Raw genomic sequence first — 24,528 nt, forward strand, 5'->3', positions numbered from 1 at the left:
TACTCAGAAAGTACGCCTGGTCCAAAGGATGAGTTTTTTGGCCACTGTAAAACCGCTACCGATGTGTTTTTAGTCCTTGTAGAAGAACTTCTTGATCATATCGTAGCGCAAAGTAACCTGTATGCAGTGCAAAGGGACCCAAACAAGGTTCTAGGGTTAACAAAAGAATGGCTGATGACATTCATAGGCATAAATTTTATTATGGGTTACCATAAACTTCCAAGTTGGAAAGATTATTGGAGTTCTCAACGAGATCTTAACGTTCCGGTCATATCAGAGGCTATGGCAAGAAATAAATTCGATGATATATTGACAAATTTGCATGTCAATGATAACCAACAAGTGCCCAACAATAATAAAGACAAGGCATACAAAATAAGGCCTATGATATCAGCTCTAAATAAAAAGTTTATGGAGGTGTACGAAGGAACCCGAGAACTATCTGTCGATGAATCGATGATTGCTTTCAAAGGACGCTCGTCAATGAAACAATATAACCCCATCAAACCTATAAAAATGGGATATAAGTTATGGTGCATTGCCGACCAACATGGCTATATTTTAAAATTTCAACTGTACCAAGGGAAGGACGAGGAGGTTGAAAATGAATTTAAAGATTTTAGCCTTGGTGAAAGAGTTGTCCTTTTCCTCACTAAACCCTTTTGGGGTCAAGAACGAAAAGTATTTTTTGATAATTATTTCAATTCTTTTCCGTTACTTGATAGGTTGAAGACAGAAAAGGTATTAGCCGCTGGCACAATAAGAAAAGACAGGAAAGGTATGCCGCCCGATATTTTAACTATCAAGGATTCGACCAGAGGGTATTTTGACTACAGAGTAAATGATCAAGGGAGTTCTGTTTTTGTGTGGATGGACAGTAAACCTGTTTACCTTGCTTCAAACTGCCATGGGAATGAAGAAACAAAAGTGAAGCGAGTCGTGAAGAAAGATGGGACAAGAGCTGAGGTTCCTTGCCCTACTGTGGTATTTGACTATAATAAAGGAATGGGAGGTGTAGACCTTGCTGACAGGTACCGTGCGTTATACTGTGTAGACAGAAAATCTCGAAAGTGGTGGCACCGATTGTTTTTTTGGATGTTAGACATAGCATTTGTTAACGCCTTTGTTATCTATTGCCAGCTTTTTGAAAAAGTCTCTGTGTTAGAATTCCGACGAAGTCTCAGTTTGGGCCTCCTGACATACAGCCCCAATAACAGAGGTGGATCTAAACGTAACAGTGCAGGTAGCCCAAGACAACAAACTGCAGCTGCCCCGAAGAAAAGGAAAACCTTGGAATACTCAGTGTCCAAAGAAGTTCGCTTGGGAAACCGAGGCATTCACTGGCCTAAGTTTTATGATACGAGAGGACGCTGCGAGGTTTGCTCCAAGGAAAAGATAGAATCCAGGCCTTACAGCAAGTGCGACCACTGCAATGTTTTCTTGTGCTGCAATGACAAAAAGAACTGTTTTTTCCGCTATCACCATGACCAATAGTTACCTACTGTCAACAGTATTTGCCAATTTTTCCTAATTTTAAATTTTCTTTTAATTAAAATTTAATTATTTTTCATTTTATTTATAATAATTTTATTATTCATATTGGCAAATACATCTTTGGTCAATTTTACTTCAAATTGTATACCTTGTGTAATGTTTGACTGTTGTTTTGTTTTTTAACCCTTTTAACCCCAGCCATTTTTCCATGGACTTGCCAGAAAGCCCATGGCGATAAGGGACCGTAGTGCAGAATTGAGGGAAAATTCATCTAGTTTTCTTATTTTTGAAGATAATTTTTAGGTTTTTGTTTTAAATTGTTCACAAATAAGTGTACTCTTAGATGTAATAGTTAAAAAGTACTTTTACAGAATGATTTGTTTTTTTTTAGCGTATTTATACATAGTTTTTTTTTATTTTTTTTATTTTTTATAGTTTGGACATACATAAACGGTAGAAAAAAAAATTGTAGCCCCTGAAAAATGAAGCAATTTTGTTGTACACATATTTCTTACTACACACACAAAATTTTAAGAACTTTCCTTGATAAATGCAGAAGATATATCCAATTAATTGTATTGCTGCATAAGCACTTCTTCATATATTTCCACATACACGTCAGTAGAAGTATACAGATATGTTTACTTGTTTTTGCACTTTTGAAATAATAACAATTGTAAAATAACACAAACTAATTGTAATGGTTTGTAAGACTAAAACTTGTTTAATTTTTCAAAAAAGTAAAAGAAATAATATTTACAATATATACATTTTATGGTACTTTGGGAATGGGGTCAGATTCCGTTATATGCCCCCAACGCTTAAACCTTTTTCAATGAACTTAGAACGTTATAAAACGATGTAGTTGAGTAACAGAACTAACATTCCATTAATCAACAAGCATTTCCAGGTATTGTGATCGGTATTTTTGTCGCTGTTATCTTATCTTTCTCGAGAATCCCGATTACGGCAGGCCGCGCGGCGGGACTCTGCAATCACTTATCTACTAGACCGCTCGACTTTGACCTCTGTCTGAGGATGGGGAGGGGTTTGCGATAAGACAATTCCTGTTTTATATTGACGAAATATTGTTCTACACTAATCTAGTAATCAGTAGAAGCAAAATGTCAAATAACGATCCATGTATGGGTGTGGTTGGTATAATGCCAAAGTACCAGTGTTTATCAAAGTGTTTTCACTCACTGGTAACTTTTCTCTACGACGTTTACTCATGTTTTTTTTTACTAATAATACAATAAATCACACGAAAAACAACCGCTTTCAATCACGCAAACTAATTGAGGTTATAAGTCAGTATACAACAACAATGCAACTGAAGTCGTCTGACAACTGACATCGACAAATAAACTACGCTCAATGACGACGAAATACGATGCCAATTGGAAGGTTTATTGTTTTTGCATGTAGCCCGTTTCTTCACCGACTACTATACCGAAACTGATGGCATTTGGACATATTATTAGCCAGCTACATTAAATTTTCGAGACGTCCGGTATATCGGACGTTGGGCATTTTAGCTAGACCACCTCTGTCCGATATAACGGACACCGGGGCTAAAAGGGATAAAGTAGGCATTTTTTGGAATCCATCTATTTATTTTTTCATCCTTTTACATAAGTTATTTGATAAAGTAAGAAAAATACATATTGTAATGGTAATATAATGTAGTGACAACCATAACAACTTTATACAGATTACATTCACAGTGACTGATAGACTACAGAGTCCCTGAGTTAACCTAACCAACCAATGCTCAAGTGCCCAACGGAACTCTCAAGTCCCAAAGAAAAAAAATTTTCCCCTGATGGTTTAGGTAACCATGAAGTTATTTAATAATTAAATTTAATTTATAAAAACATTTTCCAGCAAAAATAGTCTTAGTTTTTTAATTTATTCAGTGGTTGGGCAACAACCGTGACGCTTTGTTTTCGTAGTTGCCGGTCTGCTGTTTCCGTGAGTGTTCTGTTGAGGTTATGTTTACGTGTTTGTTTCTAATAATGTTATAAGCCAATTATTGTGAATTGTGTAAGCAATGTACTCGTAATATGGATCGTTCAAGGTCCCCACTGAGTGAAAATACTCTTAGAAAAGTAGTGGAAGAAGAATTCCTAAATGACAACTTTGTCAGTGATAATTCTGAACCTGAAACATCTCAGGATGAAAGTAGCAGTAGTGTGGTAGATGATACAAATAGTGATCCTGAATACATCCCAGATGATGAACTATCTCAAAATAGAGTTTAGGTAATAACTTATTATTTCGAGATCTCAATTTTTCAAATTCATCAGATGAAGATGAGCCTAGGCCTACTCATAGACCTCAACCTTTGCCAATTCCACACCAACATAGGGCAAGGGGTAGACCAAGACTTGCTAGGCCTAATGAACAGGACAGTAGTAACGAGGACAATACTGATTCGGAAGATGGGTCAGGTTGGGTGGAAGTTGATGAAGAAAATGACAATGACTATAACCATTTGTTCACATTTCACGAAGAGCCAGGGATCAAACATTGCCCACCTCGTAACTCATCACCTGTAAGTTATTTTGTGTTGTTTTTTACACCTATGCTTTTGGAGACAATAGTAAAATTTACAAACAAGTGTGCTTAAGAGTTCATTAATAATAATATGAGATTGAAGGAAAATAGCAGAGCCAAGTCTTGGGAGGCCTGTTATCAGACTTGAAATTCAAGCATTTATTGCAGTTCTTATGAATATGGGGCTAAATCAGAAGCCTATTATTCATAGTTATTGGTCTTGGACTTCTAGCCAATTTACACCATGGTTTTCCAGAATGTTCAATAGAAACAGTTACCAGACTATTTTACAATTTTTTCATCAGGTTGACACATCCGAATTACCTCTTCCACAACGACCTGGTTATGATCCTCATGCCAGGTTCCAACCATTAATAGATCAGGGTCCATCATATGAACAGGGTATCAAAATTTTATTTTACGCCTGGTAAACATTTGTCTATAGATGAGAGCATGGTGAGCACTAAGGGCCACTCGCAATTACTGCAGTACATGCCAAAAAAGCGTCACAGATGGGGCGTAAAGCTCTGGTCCATTTGTGACTCTGTGACACATTATTGCATCTCTCTTTTTTTACAAGGGTGCTAAAGGGTCAGACAGAGCAGAAGTTAGAAAGACTGGTCTAGGACAATATGTTGTAAAAAAAACGATCTCGGTGGCCAATTCACGTCACCTCTGCGAGATATAACCATACCCTCAAATCGTTCATGCAAAATGTTTATGATTTCGTTCGCTGTGTGGCACGTAGAGCCGTCCGGCTGAAACCAAATGTCGTTTACATCCACATAGTTCAATTTGGGCCAAAAGAAATCCGTCATCATCGTTCGTTCGCCGTTTAAGCCTCGCTCGCACTACGACGGAACGGAAGGACACGACAGAATTTTTCAAATATGAATAATATTGATTGTTATGGAGATGCGCGCACTTGGACGGACGGGACGGAAGAGACGCGTCGGACGTCAGTCAGATTATCTGAGGAAAAGAACTTTTCAACAAATTCTGCGCGTCGGCTCCGTCGGCGACGTCGGGTCCGATCCGTCCGGTGTTGTAAGCGCACACACCTCAGACGGAACGGAAGGAAATTTTCTCTATTCCAGCAACATCTTCTGAGCCAAAATGGATGTCTCCAAGTTAATTTCTCTTGTTCAAAACTACACCGAGCTGTACAACATGCGACATCCTGAATATTTTAACGTCAATAGAAGAGAGAATTGTTGGGAAGAAATAGGTGCAATGCTGGGACAAGCAGGTAAGAGCAAATTACTAATGATTTTACTGTAGACACTTGTTGATTGTTAATTCGGTGAACATAACCTCAAATACCGCTACTTTAGACAACGTTTGTATAGGCTTCTTTGTAACGCCTATACAGTACAGTATATAGTTTTATGTTCATTACAGGATTTTGAACATACCACATACCTTTTTTGTGAAGTACAGTACTTCGTGTTAAGTCTGTGAAACCAACTAAATACATGAGACTATAGAACAAGCGCAGCTTTCGTTGTAGCATATGCAAAGGTTTTTGCAAGGATTTGATCAAACTTCTGTGTAAGGAACTTGATTATTTGATCCAAGAACATATTGTTACAGTTTGGTAAGTATATCTTTGAAAATAATAGAAAAATTGGTGAAAAAGTATTGTTTCGGAAAAAAATTAAAATGAAAAATTGATTTTGTTTAGGTGAAAAATACATTTCTGTTTTAGCTATAAGAAGGGTTTTCCGGATCGTATGTTTTTTTATACATTTTATAATTTTTCTATGATGTACATGATCATATTGAAGAATCTCAATTTTGTTTATATAATATTCTAAATTATTTAATAGGCTTATCACTGTTCAAATATGTTTGTAATAAATAATATTTGCATATTTCTTCTTCTTCGACCTACTTCTCCAAGTTCCAACTTTCTTAGAATTGCCTATTATTTTAGATAAAAAACTATTCCACACATAACAAATAAATATGAAATAATCAAATTCATAAATAGAACTAACCATAAAGTAAGAAGAAGAAAATTCAAAACACTGTAAAATTAAGGTTTATTACAAACACATAGTTAATTTATGAAACTTTTATTGAGAAATAAGATTACATGGATAGATTTATTGACATATATATTTTTGTGGATGAGTTTTTGCAGTAGTGGTAGAAATAACTAGAAACAATCATTCCTTTCGTGTTACGTTCACTCAATCAAACACGTTGCTTGCCCACTTGAACTCTTCTTTCTTGCCACGAAACTGATCCAAATTCAGAGCAAAAGTAATCCCTGAACATATTTCTTACTGTGATAGCTTCACTACCAGCCAAACCACCAGTACCTTTCAGTGGAGCTAGTGACACAGCCTGTGAGATTGTATACGCTAAATCCCTTTCTGTCCAATGACTTGAATCCTCCCTTAAGTAGTTGTGCAAACAACAAGCCGCAAGAACAACAGAAGAAAGATGATCCTGTGACAGGGCTAATCTTCTTTCGAAAATCCTGAACCTTCGAACTACTCGTAAAATGCCGAATGCATTTTCAACGACGTTCCGAGCTCGGCTCAAGCGGCAGTTAAAGATTTTTTCTCTATCTTTTCCGTGCACATTGTCTCGTGAATAAGGCCTCATTAAGTTTGTTCGAAGAGGAAAAGCTTCGTCACCAATAATGACATAAGGAAGATGCACACCAGTCATTGGAAGTACTTTGGAAGATGGTAAGCGTAAAGTTCCATTTTCCAGTTTCTTCCCCAATTCCGAAGTACTAAAAATACCTCCATCAGAGTTTTTCCCATAGCCACCAACATCTACGAATATAAACTTTTTATCGGCGTCTACTAATGCCAATAATAAAACAATGCTGAAGCACTTTTTGTAACAAAAGAAATCAGCCCCACTGTCATGTGGTGCTTCTATTAACACATGTTTTCCATCTAAAGCGCCAATGGCATTAGGAAAATTCCACTGCTGGTGAAATCCGCTTTCTATCTTTTCCCACACGTCTTATGTAGGCTCCGGCATAACTATCGGTTGTAAGCATTCCCATAGCACATCACATGTTGAATGGACTACTTCCCGAAGAGTTGTTAGTCCCATGCGATAAGAATATGCCATTGCACGGTAGGACATCCCAGTAGCAAGGAATCTAAAACAATAATTTGTTGTTTTGTTTTATGTTATAAATTTATAATGTTAAAACATGTTACAGTGTTTGGTAATGTTACAGGTTCAGACTGCAAGGAACGTTGGGTAAAGATACGAGACTGCCATCGCAAAGCACTTCAGCGGCGCAGGACAAAAAGTGGCCAGGCAGCCAAGAAAATAAAACCTTCCAGATATGAAAAGAAGCTTGCATTTTTAGTGCCTTATCTTGTTGATGACGACCAGCGTACATCCAACTTCGCTCCCAGCGTAAATTCTACTGAAGACAAAGCTGGTGGCATTGATGAGGACGAAGAGGAAGTGTTAAACGACACAGAAGACAGTTATCCTGAGTCACTGTCTACATCGCCACTGCTTCTGAATACCACAAATTCTGTGCCACTGAACACTTCTTCAACTTTATCACCAGGAAATGTGTCCCAAGCAATGACTTCTTCTTCAAATACGTCTTCCTTAACTAGGAAACCATTGATGTATAAGAAACGGAATAGAAATGGTGGTCAACCGAAGACTGCGGCTACTGTCTTGCAAGATTATTTGAATAATATATCTGAGCGCCCTAAAACAGTTGAAGTGGCTGACTCTCTTACAACTTTTTTTCAATCCATGGAAAAGACAGTTAGGGGCTTTCCTTTAAGAGACCAAATTGAGATGAAAAAGAAAATATTTCAACTAGTCAGTGATAGGGAAATGGATCTTGTGTACAGACCAACTCCTGAACCTGTTGAACAGTCATTTATTACACCACAGTCAAGTTCTTCTGCTGCAACGCCAGAGGAACGTTTACTTGGGTACAACATATTGGACATATCTTTGAACTCATATAATAACACACTTTCATAATAACATAACAACCACTTGGACTCTTTCATTGAGTTATGCATTTTGTTGTTTGTGTCCACTCTATATCATTTTGTTTGTAATAGTTTAAAATAAATAAAACTTTTATGTTAAAAAGGCAATTATTTTTTTTAATTTCATCTTCTAAGTACCAACATTATAAAATAATGTTTCCCGTTACTATTAGCAGTAATAAAAAAACGCTGAACTGAAGAAGTAAAAAAAGACTTAAAGAAGGTATAACTTAATTGGTAAGGTTTAATTTTTAAAATTATTTATTCAAAAGGGTAATTGGCTTACAAGATTAACTTTCTTATATTAATTTTATCCCCGACCACTGTTCTGTACTGAAATAAATTATTAGTTGTGTATTTTATTTGCTATTTCAGAAATGACAGAATATTATTCTGAGAACGTTACTTAAACTTTATTTTTCATATACAGTTGTGTTCACTACATATGAAACCTATTGCATGCAGCAATTCATTGTAGTTATAAATAAATAGTAGTTTTGTTTGAATATACTCATATTGTAGCGTTAAAGGTATTTAATTCAACATTATACAATTTTATAAAATTAAATAATATGTAATTATTAGGTATGTTTGTTCATAATTGGCCAAAGGAAATTAAATAATAACAATGGTAATGCGTGTGAGTAAGTAAATCTGGATAAACTAATATAAAAGCTTACCTCAAACATATTGCTAATCTCTCTTTAGCTTCAACTGGTGCTCTGAACTTCGTTTTTCTGCGTGATAATTTCTCTTTTATAATGATAAGAAGATCTTCAAATTTGCTGTGAGTCATGCGGAAATATCCAAAAAAACTTTTCATCGTCTTCTATCAAATCTGGGAATAACGTATGAAACTCCCCCAAAGCTAACCTTTTAGTGTTTATGCTATGTACCCAAAACCTGGCTTTTCTTCGACTTCTCTCTGCCTCTTCTTCTTCTTCTATTACGAATGCAGCAACAATAATTAATTCTTCATCTAAGCACTGAAGCATCTTTGACAATGTTTTAACACAGACTGAGAACTTGATTAAAACACCCAAGACGAGTCTGGCGTGGCGTGGCGGTTCCGTCCTAATGCGCGCACCCTATCTTAAAATTTCCAGTCGTCCGTTCTGTCGTTCTGTCGTAGTGCGCGCGAGGCTTAACAGTCCCAAAATTTTACAAGAAAATGTTGACTATCAACATATTGAGTTCTTTAACAACCAGCAATGTTCTAATCAATTTGATTTATTCATACAAACTATTGAGGTAAGTGATGTGGTCGGTGAGCCAGCATCAGTTGAAGATAAAGTGAATTTGACCCAAGATTCAGAACAGTTAAACGAAAATGATGAGCTGGCAAAAAACAACCAGGAGTTGGTTGGCAGTGAAGAGCAATTACAGGGCCAAGAGTTGGTTGGCGAAGAAGAAATAGAGGATCAGGAGTTTGTCGACAGAGAAGTAATAGAGGAGCAGGAGCTTGTTGACAGAGAAGAAGTAGTAGAGGACCAGGAGCTTGTTGACAGAGAAGAAGTAGTAGAGGAGCAGGAGCTTGTTGACAGAGAAGAAGTAGTAGAGGACCAGGAGCTTGTTGACAGAGAAGAAGTAGTAGAGGACCAGGAGTTTGTCGACAGAGAAGAAGTAGTAGAGGACCAGGAGCTTGTTGACAGAGAAGAAGTAGTAGAGGACCAGGAGCTTGTTGACAGAGAAGAAGTAGTAGAGGACCAGGAGTTTGTCGACAGAGAAGAAGTAGTAGAGGACCAGGAGTTTGTCGACAGAGAAGAAGTAGTAGAGGACCAGGAGCTTGTTGACAGAGAAGAAGTAGTAGAGGACCAGGAGCTTGTTGACAGAGAAGAAGTGATAGAGAACCAGGATCAGTTAGTTGGTGGAGAAGAAGAAGTAGAAGTCCAAGATCCAGCTGATGGACATGCAGAACCAGATGATATAGTTTTATTGCAAGGACGCCCCAAAAAGGACGCAGGCGAAAGATTCCTGATCAGTCAAGAGCGGATCGACAAAAAAGGTGTAGAACTAATCAAGACTACATCAATGCAAAAGGCACGTTGGTTGAGTCCAGGGAGTTTAGGGACTACCAGTGTTCATGTAAGTGTAATAAAAAAATAAGTACTGAAAATCGACAAAAAGAATTTACCAGATTTTGGTCACTTGACACGTTAAGTGCTAAGTGTCTCTTTGTTTGCAGTAAGGTATCCGTGAAACCAGTTGCAAGAAAAAGGGTGATAGGTCCAACCGTTCGATCAAATACAAGAGTTTATTCCTTAGCGGGACAACCTGTTTGCAAAGCCATGTTTCTCCAGACATTAAGAATATCAAACTGCAGAGTAAATACATATCTTCAAGCCCAGAAAAACTTGGAACCTATAACAGACAATTGGGGCCAACGTGGAGGTTCCAACAAATTACCACAAGTTAAGGAAGAAGTAGTGAAACATATTAACAAAATATCCAAAATACAAATCGCATTACTGCCGCGAGCGTAATGATGAAAAACAGTATTTGACTTCTGAAACAACCCTTCCTCTTATGTATAGCATGTGCAAGGAAGAATATCCTGACAATCCAGTGTCACTCTCAAAATACAAACAGATCTTTTACAGTAAGTTAACTTGACACGAAAAGCATTGAAAAAGGATAAATGTAATAAGTGTGACACAGTTAGTGCTCAGGCACAGGCAGCAACAGCAAACGGAGCTAAAGAGCAGATACTGCTAAAACATGAAGAACACCTTAAAGTAGCCAATGATGCTCAAACCCTGATGAAAGAAGATTTAAAAAGAGCCAGTGAGGACAGTGAATTAGAGGTTTTAACCCTTTGCGCTCGAAGGTAGTATTTGTTATTTGTCCTTGGAGCTCGTATGGCCAGCTCTACTGGCCGCCGCCATTTTGTCAGGAGCGCGGATTAAATTTTGCTGTAATGTTATCTCAGCTCGTATGTCCAGTTGTACTGGCCAATATACAGAGGGTGGCCAAATTATTAGACTAGACGTATTAGTTTAATGCATTTTTGACTTAACTTTGAATTTGGTTAGAAAACATGTATAAACTAAAATAAAACTGCCTAATTTGGTATGGACTACAGTATAAAATCAATTTATATTATGCTTGAATGTTTTTGTATTGATTCTGATGGCATTGGCAGCACTGAATCAGCTGTTGATTCTTTTGGACATTATAAGCAATTCCTAACCTCAAACTTGGCATACAATTGATGTTGATTACTTGTGTTTGTAGTTGTTTGTTTATGTATTGTGTGAATTGCAAACAGTGTTTATGAAGCGGTTTGTGTTGTAAATCAGTTTGTTCTGCTTTTTTTTATAACTTTTAAGTGCATTTTGGTTTCTGAATTGTGTTGAAAACATTTGACCAGCAATGGGGAAAACAATTGATTTGTCTCCCAAAAAAAGTGCTTCAGTGAAACTTCTATTGGAAGAAAACTGCTATTCACAGACTGAAATAGCTAAGAGATTAGGTATTTCCCAAAAATCTGTAAGCAGAATTAAGATGGCCTGTGATCTCAATTTGAATTACGAACCACGTCGAGTAGGCAAATGTGGTCGAAAGCGTAAACTAAATGACAGACTGGTTAGAAAACTAAAAAATATTACTACAATGAACAGAAGAAATACAACAAAACAATTGACTGAACAAATAAATGAGTACGGAGCGAATGTTTCAACTAGAACTGTAAGGAGGGTGTTGAGTGCAGAAGGCCTAAAGGCTTGTAGGCCAAGGAAGAAACAGAAGATCACGCCTGCCATGGCCAAGAAACGGCTGCAATGGGCTAAGGGCTTACAAGGCTTCACAGTTGAAGATTGGGAAAAGGTAAACTAACCTACAGTATGCCTATATGAGGGCTCTAACTGCAAAAGTCACATTCTCCAATTTTTTTCGAAATTGACTTTTGGGTATATTCTAATTATATTCATAGCTTTGCACATATTGATCTAAGAGTTTTAAAGCAAAACTAACAGTATCCCACTTTATTTTAACGGTGAAAATTACGTTTGTTTTCAAAACTCACATTCTCCAAAGTCTTTGAATGCAAAATTCACATTCTCCATTTCAGCCAATAGGAAGGCTTGTTTGAGTCACGTGACACTGCACCCTGTATCGTCTGTTTTGCTAATGTTTTGTAAGTAGGAAGTCAGTGTAGTGGTGTACTGTTTCTGTTTTATGCGTTAAATAGCTTAAAAATGGATATTAGTGTAAGACCAAGTGATAAAAGTAAAGGAGAAACACCCAGGAAGAAGGTTCGAGCACCAAACCACTGGAAAAGAGCCCAGGCAAAAAAGAAAAGGTAACCAAAACCTTCATACATAACCTCTATGTTCATAACCTATTTGCCATGTTTCAAAGACCGGGTTAATTAAGAAATAAAACTTTTTATTGCATAAATATTTACTTATTTAACTATATTTAACTTACGTACCGGTCTGAGGCATAGCTTTTGGATGCTTGTCATTCTCTAGGCGTATGCAATTTTAGCAAATAGGACTTAGGCCTTTGTTACTTTTGACACGAAATGCTAATATATCATTGTGGTTCTCTGAGACAAGAAAATAGAAATAATTGCTGAATAAAATGTTAGAATCAGCATATTATTTTTATTTTTTTGTTTTCAGATATGCTCCGAAGGGTTTTCCGGATTTTCCTACGTGTAACCACACCAAAGGCGCCCTACTTTGCCGATCATTGACAGCCCAGGACATAAGAAGATTTCATTCTGCTTTTTATAAGGAACATGATAAAATATACCAAGACAACTTTGTTCTAAAGCATATAACAATGAACGTGATAAAGCGAAGAAGACCCAAAAACCAAAAAAATATTAAAAAACAAGCTAGAGCAAAATATTTCATAACAAACCGTGAGAAGAAAATGGTTCCGGTGTGTTTGGGTACTTTTCTGAGGGCCTTAAATATTTCCAGATTTAGAATTAATAAAATTGCTGACCGGTTTTATTACAAACATGAAATGCCGAAGGAGAGGAGAGGCGGTGACACTACTGGTAACATATTTGTGGCTAAAAAAGAAAGTATTATGACGTTTATTAATAGTTTAAAGTGCAGTGAAACTCATTACTGTACAAACAGAAGTGGCCGGAAATATTTGCCTGCAGAACTAAATATAAAGAAGCTCTGGCGAATGTATCAGACCAATGCGGAAGATCACCTTAAAGTGAAAGACAGTTATTTTAGATATATTTTTAATAGAAAATACAACTTGGGATTCGGATCACCTAGGGTGGACGTATGTTCTACTTGCCTAGAATTGGCAGAAAAAATAAAGTCGACAAAGAGTGATGCCGAGCGAAACATGCTTCTTGTTGAGAAACGGGTCCACAAGCTACGATCACAAGCATTTTACGGTTTGTTACAAGAAGACCGTGAAGATCTCCTAATATTATCTTTCGATTGCCAAAAAAATCAACCTCTACCTAAACTTCCGGATCAGTCCTCCTACTACACCCGTCAGCTATATTTAAATAATTTTTGTGTTGTAAAGGGCCATTCAAAATCCAAACTTGACAAAGATAATGTAACAGCTTACACGTGGACAGAGAATGAGTTTTTCTAAGGGATCCAATGAGATTTCATCCTGTTTATATGACACTTTGAATTCTATTGATCTGACCCCCTACATGACTGTTCGACTTATTAGCGACGGGTGTGGGGGTCAAAATAAAAATTCAATTTTAATCACTATGGTGTGCTCATGGTTTGTCAATGCACCTGATAACATCAAGGAGGTACAGTTAGTTTTCCCAATGACAGGTCATAGTTTTATCCCCCCAGATAGGGTGTTTGGCAATGTCGAGAAGGAGATAAAGCGATGTGAAGTAATTGTAAGCCCACAGGAGTACATTGACATCATAGGAAATTTTGCTACAGTGAAAAAACTTGGCGTTGATACTGTGAACCTTGATTGGAAATCTGAGGTGGAGCAACACATACGCAAGACAAGTACATGGCATTTTGGTATCCAGTCTTGTAGGCGGGTCTACTTTACTAAGGAGAGTAATGGTAACAATGAAACGGTTTTGGTACAAGGAGAATGTACCTATCGCCTAAAAGCAAATCCTGAACAAGCAGCAAGAAGTATAGTAAAAAGAGGGAGAAGCCTTAACAACATAAGACCAGTGACTATTGTTAAAGGTAACAGTGTTGGAAAGAAAGAAAAAAAGGCTGATGTAAACACTCTTCTACTAAAACATTATGGAAATGAATGGCGACAGAATGAATCCCTGGAGTTTTTTAGACATGTATTAGATGACCCTGAAGTCGAAGTAATTGGTGACGATGAGGAAGGTTGCCAACGAGCCGAAGAGATGCCTTGTTACCAAATTTAAAATACTGTACAGAAGTCCTAAATGAATAGGCAATAAAACTTTGGTTCTCTGATTTCTTCATTTTATGAGTTTTAATACCGTACCTTATAAATCCCCAGTAATTATGTCTAAGCATATTAATTTATTACTATTTTCTTGTCTTTGAAAGCCTACAATGTTTGGTGTCAAAAGTAACAATCTCCATATCGGATTATTGCAAAACTAACATTCTCCAGTTTGAGAATACAAAACTCACATTCTCCAAAGTTTAAAGGCATTTTTCACTATGTTAGAGTGCTTTTATATACAAAAAATGTTGTAAATCTAATTCGATGGAATGCCAACTCTAAGAACATATAATGGTTACCAAGGTTACTTTATTTATAATGCAAGTAGCAGTTTTTTGCTATTTTCGTAAAATTTTAAAAAGTGGAGAGTGTGACTTTTGCAGTTAGAGCCCTCATATATACTAGTCATGTATTTATAGCTTATTTTAATGTATTTTAAAATGTTAAAACTATGGTAATCAATATAATGATGAAATTACTACGTAGGCCTATCGTACCGTACAAAACCTATAATCTAATTTAACTTAATTTAACCTAACCTAAGCAACAGTGAACTACAATTCAACTTGTTTTTCCAGGTATGCTTCTCTGATGAGTTTATATTCCAGATTAGTGATGAGAGCTCTCAGTACGTCCGTAGACAATGTGGGGAAGAGTTTAACGAAAATTGTATTCAGCAGTTTGTAAAGCATCCAACGTCGGTAAATGATTTGGAGTGTAATGTCTGTACATGGCCCAGGAAGACTGTATATAGTAGACAAAACTATGAGACAGGACCAGTATTTGAATGTTTTGAAAAAAAGGCTTATTCCCCAAGCAAATGAGTGGTTCCCGAATGGCGAATATATTTTTATGCACGACGGAGCCCCTTGCCACGCAGCGAAGACTGTGTCAAACTTTCTCCGTGAATCAGAGATCAGTACACTTCCATGGCCAGGTAATAGCCCTGACATGAATCCAATTGAGAATCTGTGGGCTATTGTGAAGAAAAGAATGAAAAATCACAAAGTTACAACTCGACAAGGACTTATTGAACTGTTAAGGGGAGCCAGACCGGGGAAAATTTTTTTTTTTACACATTTTTAGTTTTTTTAAAATTATTATACTCCATTTCATTCTCTTTAAAATGATATAATTGTCATCACTGTAACTTACGTATAAGCCCTTGAAAAAATTAAAACAATATATCAAGACACAGAGTTTTTTTCTCTGAGCAACGTCAATAGTGTAGCTAGTATACTCCTGGCATTTAGTATAGTACCATTGGTTTTATACTCTGCATTTTTGTTTGTGTAGTTGGTCATAGTGACAGTTGACTAAACATCAGTTTATCCGTCAGCTGTCGTCTGTTGTTTTGGTTCCTTTCACAATACCGAACATGTAAACTTGTTTCTTGTTTACATTTTGTATTTTGTTCAAAGAAGACACTGATTTGGTGAATTGTTGTGTTATTTTTCGAAACATATTTGTTTGTTTAGTGGAACTCGCGATGCCAAGGAAACAATTGAGTTATAAAACCAAGAGTAAACATCATGTAGGTAACCAGTACAGTAGGCCTAGGCCTACATTGGTAGGTTCAGAAACTTTGTCAGGAACTCAAGAAACACCTAACAAAGAACTTGGGAGTAGTTCTACTAAAGTATCTTCTGCAAAGAAGTTGTCCTTTGATAGCTATGAAACATTTCAATCTTCTGGAGCAGGAAATTGTATTTTTGATGTCCACTTATTGTCTTGTGCAATAAAAAAATTTGTTAAATGTAAGTATTGTGATTCAACAGACACAATCGAACTTATTGTGTGTTATGATGACTCTGAGAACTCTGGGTTAGTATTATCAACTAAGTTAGAATGTACAGCATGCTCAGAATTCCAAAAATTCAAAAACTCAAATCTTTCAAATGATGAAAAACTGTATGATCTCAACGTAAAATTTGTTTACGCTATGCGAACTATTGGGAAAGGGCCAACTGCCGGAAACCAATTTTGTGTTTTACTAGACCTACCTAAGCCCCCACAAAAATATGCTAAATACCACAAGACTCTACAGACAGCACTCAAATCTTGTGCCGAAGATACTATGATGAAGGCTACAATGGAAGCAGTGCAGGTAAATGATGGGTGTACCGAGCTTGCAGTTGCGATTGACGGTTCATGGCAGCGACGCGGATTCAAATCTCTAAATGGACTAGTGAGTGTGACCAGCTTCGATACAGGGAAAGTGTTGGATGTATCTATTTTGTCTAAATACTGTCAGACATGTACCATGACAAAACCTGGGGAACATGAGTGTACTAAGAACTATGATGGAAGCTCGGGAGGAATGGAGGTAGCGGGTGCTCTTGAAGTATTCAAGAATTCTGTGACACGAAATGTAAAATATACAAAGTACCTTGGTGATGGTGATAGTAAGGGTTTCCAGATTGTGAAAGAATCTAAACCGTATGGGGATGATGTCGAGATTGAGAAATTGGAATGCATTGGGCACATACAAAAGCGTATGGGGACGCGTTTACGTGAACTGAAGCGGAAAACCAAAAGCCAAAAACTTGCAGACGGAAAAGTGCTTGGAGGAAAAAAAAGACTTACTGACACCCAAATTGATAAGTTACAGACTTATTATGGCCTAGCCATAAGAAGAGGAGTAAACAGTGTTGAAGAAATGAAGAAAAACATCTGGGCAACCTTTTTCCATAAACTTTCAACGGATGATAATCCACAGCACGGATTGTGTCCTGTGGGTGAGGATTCATGGTGCGGTTTTAATAAAGCCAAAGCTGAGGGAAAGACTTACAAACACAAAGACAGTTTGCCCTATGATGTTATGGTGAAAATTAAAGATATTTACAAGGCACTTACACAAACAGAGCTGTTGAAGAAATGTTTGCACGGGCACACCCAAAACCCTAATGAAAGTTTTAATAATATTGTATGGGCTAAAGTTCCGAAGAGGGTATTTGTGAGACTCGATACACTGAAGTTGGGCGTATATGATGCGGTAATATCATTCAATGAAGGCCACAGCAGCAAACTGGACCTCTACAAAAGACTTGGACTGAGTTTGTGTGAAAAATCCGTCAAAACTTTGCGGGAGATGGATATTTTGAGACAGCGTAAAAGTGAGAAAGCGGCTGAAAGTATCACGAAGGAGGCTAGACAAGCAAGAAGAAAAAGGCGGCTCATGGAGGAAGACCATGAAGAGGAAACAGATGATCCCAAATATGGAGCTGGCCTATTTTAAGGTAGATATTGTATGCCTTTTAGTTTATTGAGTTCAGTCGCAATTTGCCGAAAGTTGCATTTTATTAAACAAAGGTACACTTATCTCGGTACTTTGGGATTATACCGACCACACCAGTATGAAGAACACAAAAATAGAAATTTATAGAAACAAACATGATAGAACGAAAAAACAACTCTTCAATTACAAAATTACAAACTTACAAGCATTTCCAGGTATTGTGATCGGTATTGTTGTCGCTGTTATCTTATCTTTCTCGAGAATCCTGATTACGGCAGGCCGCGCGGCATCACGTGATTTGCACGGTACATCATTGCCTTTCCATTACAATTCAATTTATATTTCTGATTAGCCCCTCTAGAATTTGATATTTTACTGATAGGTACTATCTCGAGGGATGTTTTTCTTTCGTCGACATCAGCGCGGGGCAGCACCGAAGGTGCTGCCGAAGCCCGCGCTGATGGCCGGAGGCACTCGCATTTTGGGTGGCGGAATGTGATCAAGAATAAAAACAAGTTTTGAGTGTTTTTTTAATAAAAAGTTTAGTTTGGTAAATGTTTGTTTTTGTTGAATTTTTGTGTTTGGAGAAATGTAGAGGTAAAACACGGAAGTACAACAAAGCGATGCACCAGCTGAACGGGCGGCGAGACTCTGCAATCACGTTATCTACTAGACGCTCGACTTTGACCTCTGTCTGAGGATGGGGAGGTGTTTGCGATAAGACAATTCCTGTTTTATATTGACGAAATATTGTTCTACGCTAATCTAGTAATCAGTAGAAACGAAATGTGAAATAACGATTCATGTCTGGGTGTGGTCGGTATAATCCCAAAGTACCCTTATCTCTGTAAATAATTAACCTACATACCTGAAATTTTTTACACATCATTGTTGGGGTATAAGTAATATTTAGACCCATTTTTATTAATCTCACATTACTAGTTTTGTAATAAAAAATTTATGTTTTGTAAAAATGTTTAATTTTTTTTAGTGTTCTATGAAAAAATGATTTTTTAAGGTAATATTTGATTAGCAGGTGTAAAATTGGGTCTGTCAACACAAAAAGAGTTGGTAAATATAGCCCTAAAATTTGAAAGTCATAGCTTTACAACTTTTGAAGAAAAGTGTACCTAAAGATGGCAAATTTAACATTGGCGAGATAGGCCTTTCCCGCTCCCCTTAATACAAGTGTGGCACCATGATGAGGAAATTAGGAACAATTGTAAAAATTAGGTCCAAAGCATGCCAAATAGAATAAAAATGTTAAGAATAAGGGTATGCACACAAAGTATTAAAAAAAATGTATTTGTTGTAATCTAAGATGTAACAAGTTGTTAAAATAAAGTTTTTTCATATTCTTCGCTAAAAAAGCAGTTTCCCCGCACACCGCTTGTATCTCCGGCCAGGACCACGTGGTACAGGTCTGTCTGATGGATTATCTTCAGCATATTCTCCGGCATCTTCCCCAATTTCTGGGTCTGACAAAAGCGTCTGTAGATCTCCGGATAATGGATTATCTTCAACATATTCTCCGGCATCTTCCCCAATTTCTGGGTCTGACAGAAGCGTCTGTAGATCTCCGGATAATGGATTATCTTCAGCATATTCTCCGGCATCTTCCCCAATTTCTGGGTCTGACAGAAGCGTCTGTAGATCTCCGGATAATGACTCACTCTCAAGAGAGGCAAACACTGCATCACCTGAAGTAGCGTGTACATAACGGTCGATTGCATTCGCTTCCTCTTCGGTGGCAGCTCGTCCTTCGGTGTTGGTACATATTCTTCTTCGCTTGCGGACTGATTCTCCTTCCCCTGGTCCTGCGAAGGATCGTATTCTTCGTCTGTGATGTGAGGCAATGAAGTCTGCGGTTGCTCCGCGTCCTGACGTTCTTCTAGCTCCTGCTTCCTCTTCCTCTCCTTTACAAATTGTTGTGTTAACATAGTCTCGGCCATTGTCCAGATTGGGCTGCGGGTAGTCAACTTGTAACTTTTGGTAATGTACGTCTGCACCAGTCTATCTCCCATGTGAAACTGAAGAGGTGGTGGGGATTAAACAGATGTGGCATTTATAAGTGGTAAACAGATATCGCGGCCGCGCGTGGCAAGGTCACGTTGGGGCGGGAGATACAAACGGTGCGCGGGGAAACCAACAGCTGCTAACTTGCCGCACTTCGTGCCCTGCCTTCGTAATATGTACCTTCGTCTATCTACTCTGGCGACAGCAGAGCAGAATCTGTAGATGATATGAGTGATGTGGAAGATAACCCGCTACCTGTAAGTAATCAACAGCTTGTAAACATTTACATTGTAGCTAATCCTCAGCCCGCCCCCCCAGATTGTAAATAATTTACATGCTGAAAATAATCCACAAAATGATAATCACCCCAATAATGTTGAACCTCATAGGCCTCAACGACAAACTGAGATTGTAAGAGTTTGGGGAGAATGCACAGAAACTCTTAGGCAGTTTCTATTTACTGGAATATCTGGCTTGCAGCTCAATGTTGATGTTTCTGATCCTATGTTGGTTTTTGAACAGTTTCTAAATAACGATGTACTGGACCTTATTGTGACGGAAACAAACAAGTTTGCAGATCAGTTTTTTTACCAATAACGATGTAAGCCGAAGATCTATGAATGGTCACTGGCTTCCAGTTGACAGATACCAAATAAGGCAGTTCTTAGGTATTGTTATGATAATGGGTATGTGTCCTTTACCCCACATGAGATTAAAAGTATCTTTACATTACTGGTCATGTAAAGATATTTACAAAAAAGACCTGATCAAAAATACAATGAACAGGGACAGGTTTGAGAGTATTTTGAAGTGCCATCATTTTCACAACAATGATGTTGTTGATACGGTTGAACCTAGGCTTTCTAAAATAAAGGAGCTAACCAATTTACTGAACACTTTGTTCAAGAACATATTTGTTCCTGGGGAAGAAGTCGATGTTGGTCGAGGTCGGTAGGCCTGGACCTACTGGTAGGAACAGCTTTTCATGTGCTCGTACAATTTTATTGTATAAATTAATTATAATTAACATTTTAACAAAACAATGTGTTTAAAGGTGAACTATAAGTCCTTTGCGTATCAGCTGATACCTTAATTACTCCGCTTCACAATCAGTGAGTCTGTGTTGTCAGTCATTTTGTTGTCAAATCGTGTTAGAGGTTAACTATTGACAGGAAAAAGGAGGGGCCTGACGTTAATCTCCAGATTTCGCGCATGAGCACTCGTGTTTCAGATAGCGAACGTGCTCTCTACAGGGCAGTCTTTCCCTATTCAATCAAGGATTCCCTTACAGCCGGCCGCTGTTACTTTTATAGCGAATTTTCTAAAGGCGCAACGCGCCCAAGTCTAACGGACGGCATCTCAGAATCTGTAGGGGCATCTTACTTGGAGAAGCATACACCTGGTCTGACATTTCTCTTTTTTGACTATATAAATGTTACAAGCCTTAAAATATGTCCTTACAATTAGAAAAAACAAAAAATGGGAAACCAAGCATTGTGATCGATAAGTATAAATATCGATTGGACAGGACTCTGGTAAATGGAGAGGTGTCTTGGAGATGCCTGGCAAAAGACTGCTCAGCGTCAGTGCGCACAAATTCTGACTACACCGAGGTATTGAGTCGTAAGAACTCACATTCCGGAAAGCACCCAGTGACCATGCGATCGCTTACCCCAGTTTCGTCACCCCTTGAACCATCCACTCTGAGCAACGGCCTCCTGACAACTCCGCGGGTATCACAGATCTTGTTTACTCGTAAAACTGTTGATAACACTTGTAAAACTGACTTAGCTTTTAAATCAAAAGACGAACTTGTTGCCCGCATTAATGAGCTCGTAACTCAAAGGAACAATTTGATCACCAAGGTTCAGGAGTTAAATTCAACACAAGAAAACTTAAAAGCAGATAAATGTAATAAAGTCTGTTCAGAAGAATGTATTTCAATTAAAAAAACAAAATGATCGTTTAAAGCTCGAAATAAATTAGATCAAAGCTGAAGTACTTAGCTTAACCAAAGAAAATAAAACTAAACCGAAAATAATTGAATCCTTAAATGATAATATAAACTGTCTGACCTTAAAACTTGAGGAAGCACAAAATGTGAAAATAAGGATAACAAAAGAAGTCTTACACGCGCCCTCCACGGTGGCTGCTCTCTCATTGCCGCCATCTTCTCCTGTCCTCACAACCAATAAGTATCTTCCTCTTACTGACACAACCGAGTGTTCGGAAGTAATAGCCCCGTTCATCACGTCAAGAAAAAAAGTTAAATCCGGTAACTTAAAACCACTTCGAAAAAATGTTAAGAAAATGAAATCGAGGAACTTTAACATATCTGTTTCACTGTACAGCGACAGCCACGGCCGTGACATTAATAATCTTTTAGAACAGAAATTCAGTCCCAAAACCACTTCCTTGAGACCAAGCTTAGTAATACCAGGCGCCACAATCGAGGAGGTTGTTAGGACCGTTAAAAGTGACAATGACTGTTTCATGAAGAATGACTATGTTGTATTCATAGCTGGAACTAACAATATGAATAAGGTCAATTTAAACATCCCAGAAATAGTGGAAACATATAACAGCATGGCAAAGTCTTCTCCTGATGCGAGGTTCGTAATCTCAACGGTTCGTCAGATTTGACCTTAGTCCACACTCACTTGAAAATAAAAATATCAGACTTATCAACGAAAATCTAAAAGAGTTAAGCAAAAATAGTGATAACATTCGTCTACTGAACTTGGGAGTCAAAACAGCGGCATCTTTTTCGAGGTCTACACTTCCATAGAGCGGGCAAGAGGAATGTAACTAATAATATATATTTCATATAATTTAAAACTGCACAAAACTGCCCTACAAGCCCAAATCACTAAGCAACTTTCGGCTTTCTGTGGCTGGCCCGTCTGGTCTCCAACCTCCCGTTGACATCGGGACGCTGCTGAGTGTGGTCGACTTCCCGCCGCTGCTGCCGCCCGTGCCTTGCTCCGGCACGCTGAGTTCTGCCTCCTCCTCTTCACGGTCGTATCCTTCATCACCTCGAGAAACGCCGCCATTAACATCACCTAATGAATCTACTGGCCTGGAGAAGCGGTATGCTGGCTGGGGGGCCGGAGAGCTGCCTGAACTTTGTCTACATCGGCGGCCTCTTCCCCAAGAAGTACAAGGTCAGCTCTGTGATGAGGATTCTACGGTGCTCTCTACGATGCAGAAGACAACTCCTGAGTTGCAGCAACTGGAATCATTCAATTTAGAAAATGACTTTTTAAACTTTCAGTCGTGCCCAAATCTTGTGAGATGACAGTTTCTGGCAGGAATTCTGTGAACTGTCACAATGTACCGACATTGGATTGCTTTAACGATACGGATTTGTTCAGATCTAATGATAAATTTTCTGTTTTTCATTTAAATACACAGGGGTGTTTGCATAAAATTGATGAAGTAAGTGACATTTTTCAAGTTTTAAAATTCTATCCAACTATTGTCTGTTTTCTGAGCATTGGTTGAGTAAATCTTGTAAAAATTATCTAGATACTTTTGCAGGATATGAGGTTGCAGCGTTTTATGGCCGATAACACTCATCTAGGGGTGGTTCTTGCATACTGGTGAAGCAAGGTGTGCCAAATAGCTTGGAATCTCGACTTTGTGACCTTAGTGTACATTTCGGTTTGGAATGTTGTGCTGTCACAATTAAGCTTGCTTTTTCTTATAGGATTGTGGTGGCTGCAGTGTACCGATCTCCTAGTTCCAGCATCAATTCTTTCATTGATGCGTTTGAATCGGCTTGTTGATGGTCATGCTCGGGGTTTTTAACAGTCTCATAGCGTGTGGCGACTTCAATGTTGATTTTCTGAGGGACTCAAGGGAGAGGAAACTGTTTCTGAATGTCGTTAACTCAGCTAATGGAAATTTAAATATTACCTGTCCTACCAGAATAGATGATCGTGGTTCCAGGACATGTATTGATAACGACAATACTTCTTCTTCAAAGAGTTTCAGTCACAATCGCATGTTTTTGAAACGGGACTTTCTGACCATCTGGCCCAGCTGACTGTGTTATCTCCCCTTTCACCTCGTCAGTCTTCGACTGTTGAAATGAAGTTTCGAATGATAAATGATAAAAACATTCACACTCTTAATTCCTGTCTTCAGCATGAAAATTGGGTGGATGTCATTGAAGCTCCTGATTGTAATACGGCATTTAAGTCATTTTTAAATACATTCCTTCGTTTGTTTAACCATGCTTGTCCCGAACGCTCAAAAAACTTAAATGTCCTGGGAAAAAAGCCTTGGATAACGACAGGAATAAGAACCTCTTGTGCGCGAAAACAGGAGCTTTATGTTGTAAGTAAGAGCAATTTTTCCACAGATTTCATGTCTTATTTTAGAAGGTATAAATCTATTCTTCGTAGGATAATACTTCAGGCGAAAAAGAATTTCAACATTGACTACGTTTAAAAAAGCAGTAATCTGAGTAGGGCAACTTGGAATATTGTGAATGATGAGTTTGGTAATTCAAAATCTTCAAACAATCCTATTATCCTCACCGATGGTAATGTAGCTATCAGAACCCTAACTGATGTGGAAAGAAAGTTTAACGAATATTTTGTTTCAGTTGGTAATCAACTATCACAGCTGGCTTCTTTTGATTCGGCTCTCGAGTATGTTGCAAATATCCCAGCTCTTCAACAATTAGATAAACCTTCTCTTTTTTTGTTTGAACCAACCACTATGGCTGAGGTTCTCAGCTCGATTTCAAAGCTGGGAAACCCGAAGTCGAGAGGGTGGGATGGGGTTACATCTGAAGTTCTTAAGAAGTGCGCA

General features: G+C 37.9%; 1 protein-coding gene across 1 annotated transcript; it reads left to right on the forward strand.

The window, feature by feature from the left end:
- Positions 1–780: 780 nt before the first annotated feature.
- Positions 781–1,494, forward strand: LOC124371273 (piggyBac transposable element-derived protein 3-like). Its single transcript, XM_046829612.1, has one exon. It carries the CDS (start codon positions 781–783, stop codon positions 1,492–1,494), a length of 714 nt encoding a protein of 237 aa, XP_046685568.1.
- The last annotated feature ends 23,034 nt before the right edge of the window (positions 1,495–24,528 follow it).

This window comes from Homalodisca vitripennis, unplaced genomic scaffold, assembly GCF_021130785.1.
Source record: "Homalodisca vitripennis isolate AUS2020 unplaced genomic scaffold, UT_GWSS_2.1 ScUCBcl_1201;HRSCAF=4521, whole genome shotgun sequence".
Taxonomy (NCBI): Eukaryota; Metazoa; Arthropoda; class Insecta; order Hemiptera; family Cicadellidae; genus Homalodisca; species Homalodisca vitripennis.

Bases quoted from the DNA above. Each gene is read 5' to 3' on its own strand.
- LOC124371273 (XM_046829612.1), top strand. From the start codon at position 781: ATGCCGCCCGATATTTTAACTATCAAGGATTCGACCAGAGGGTATTTT.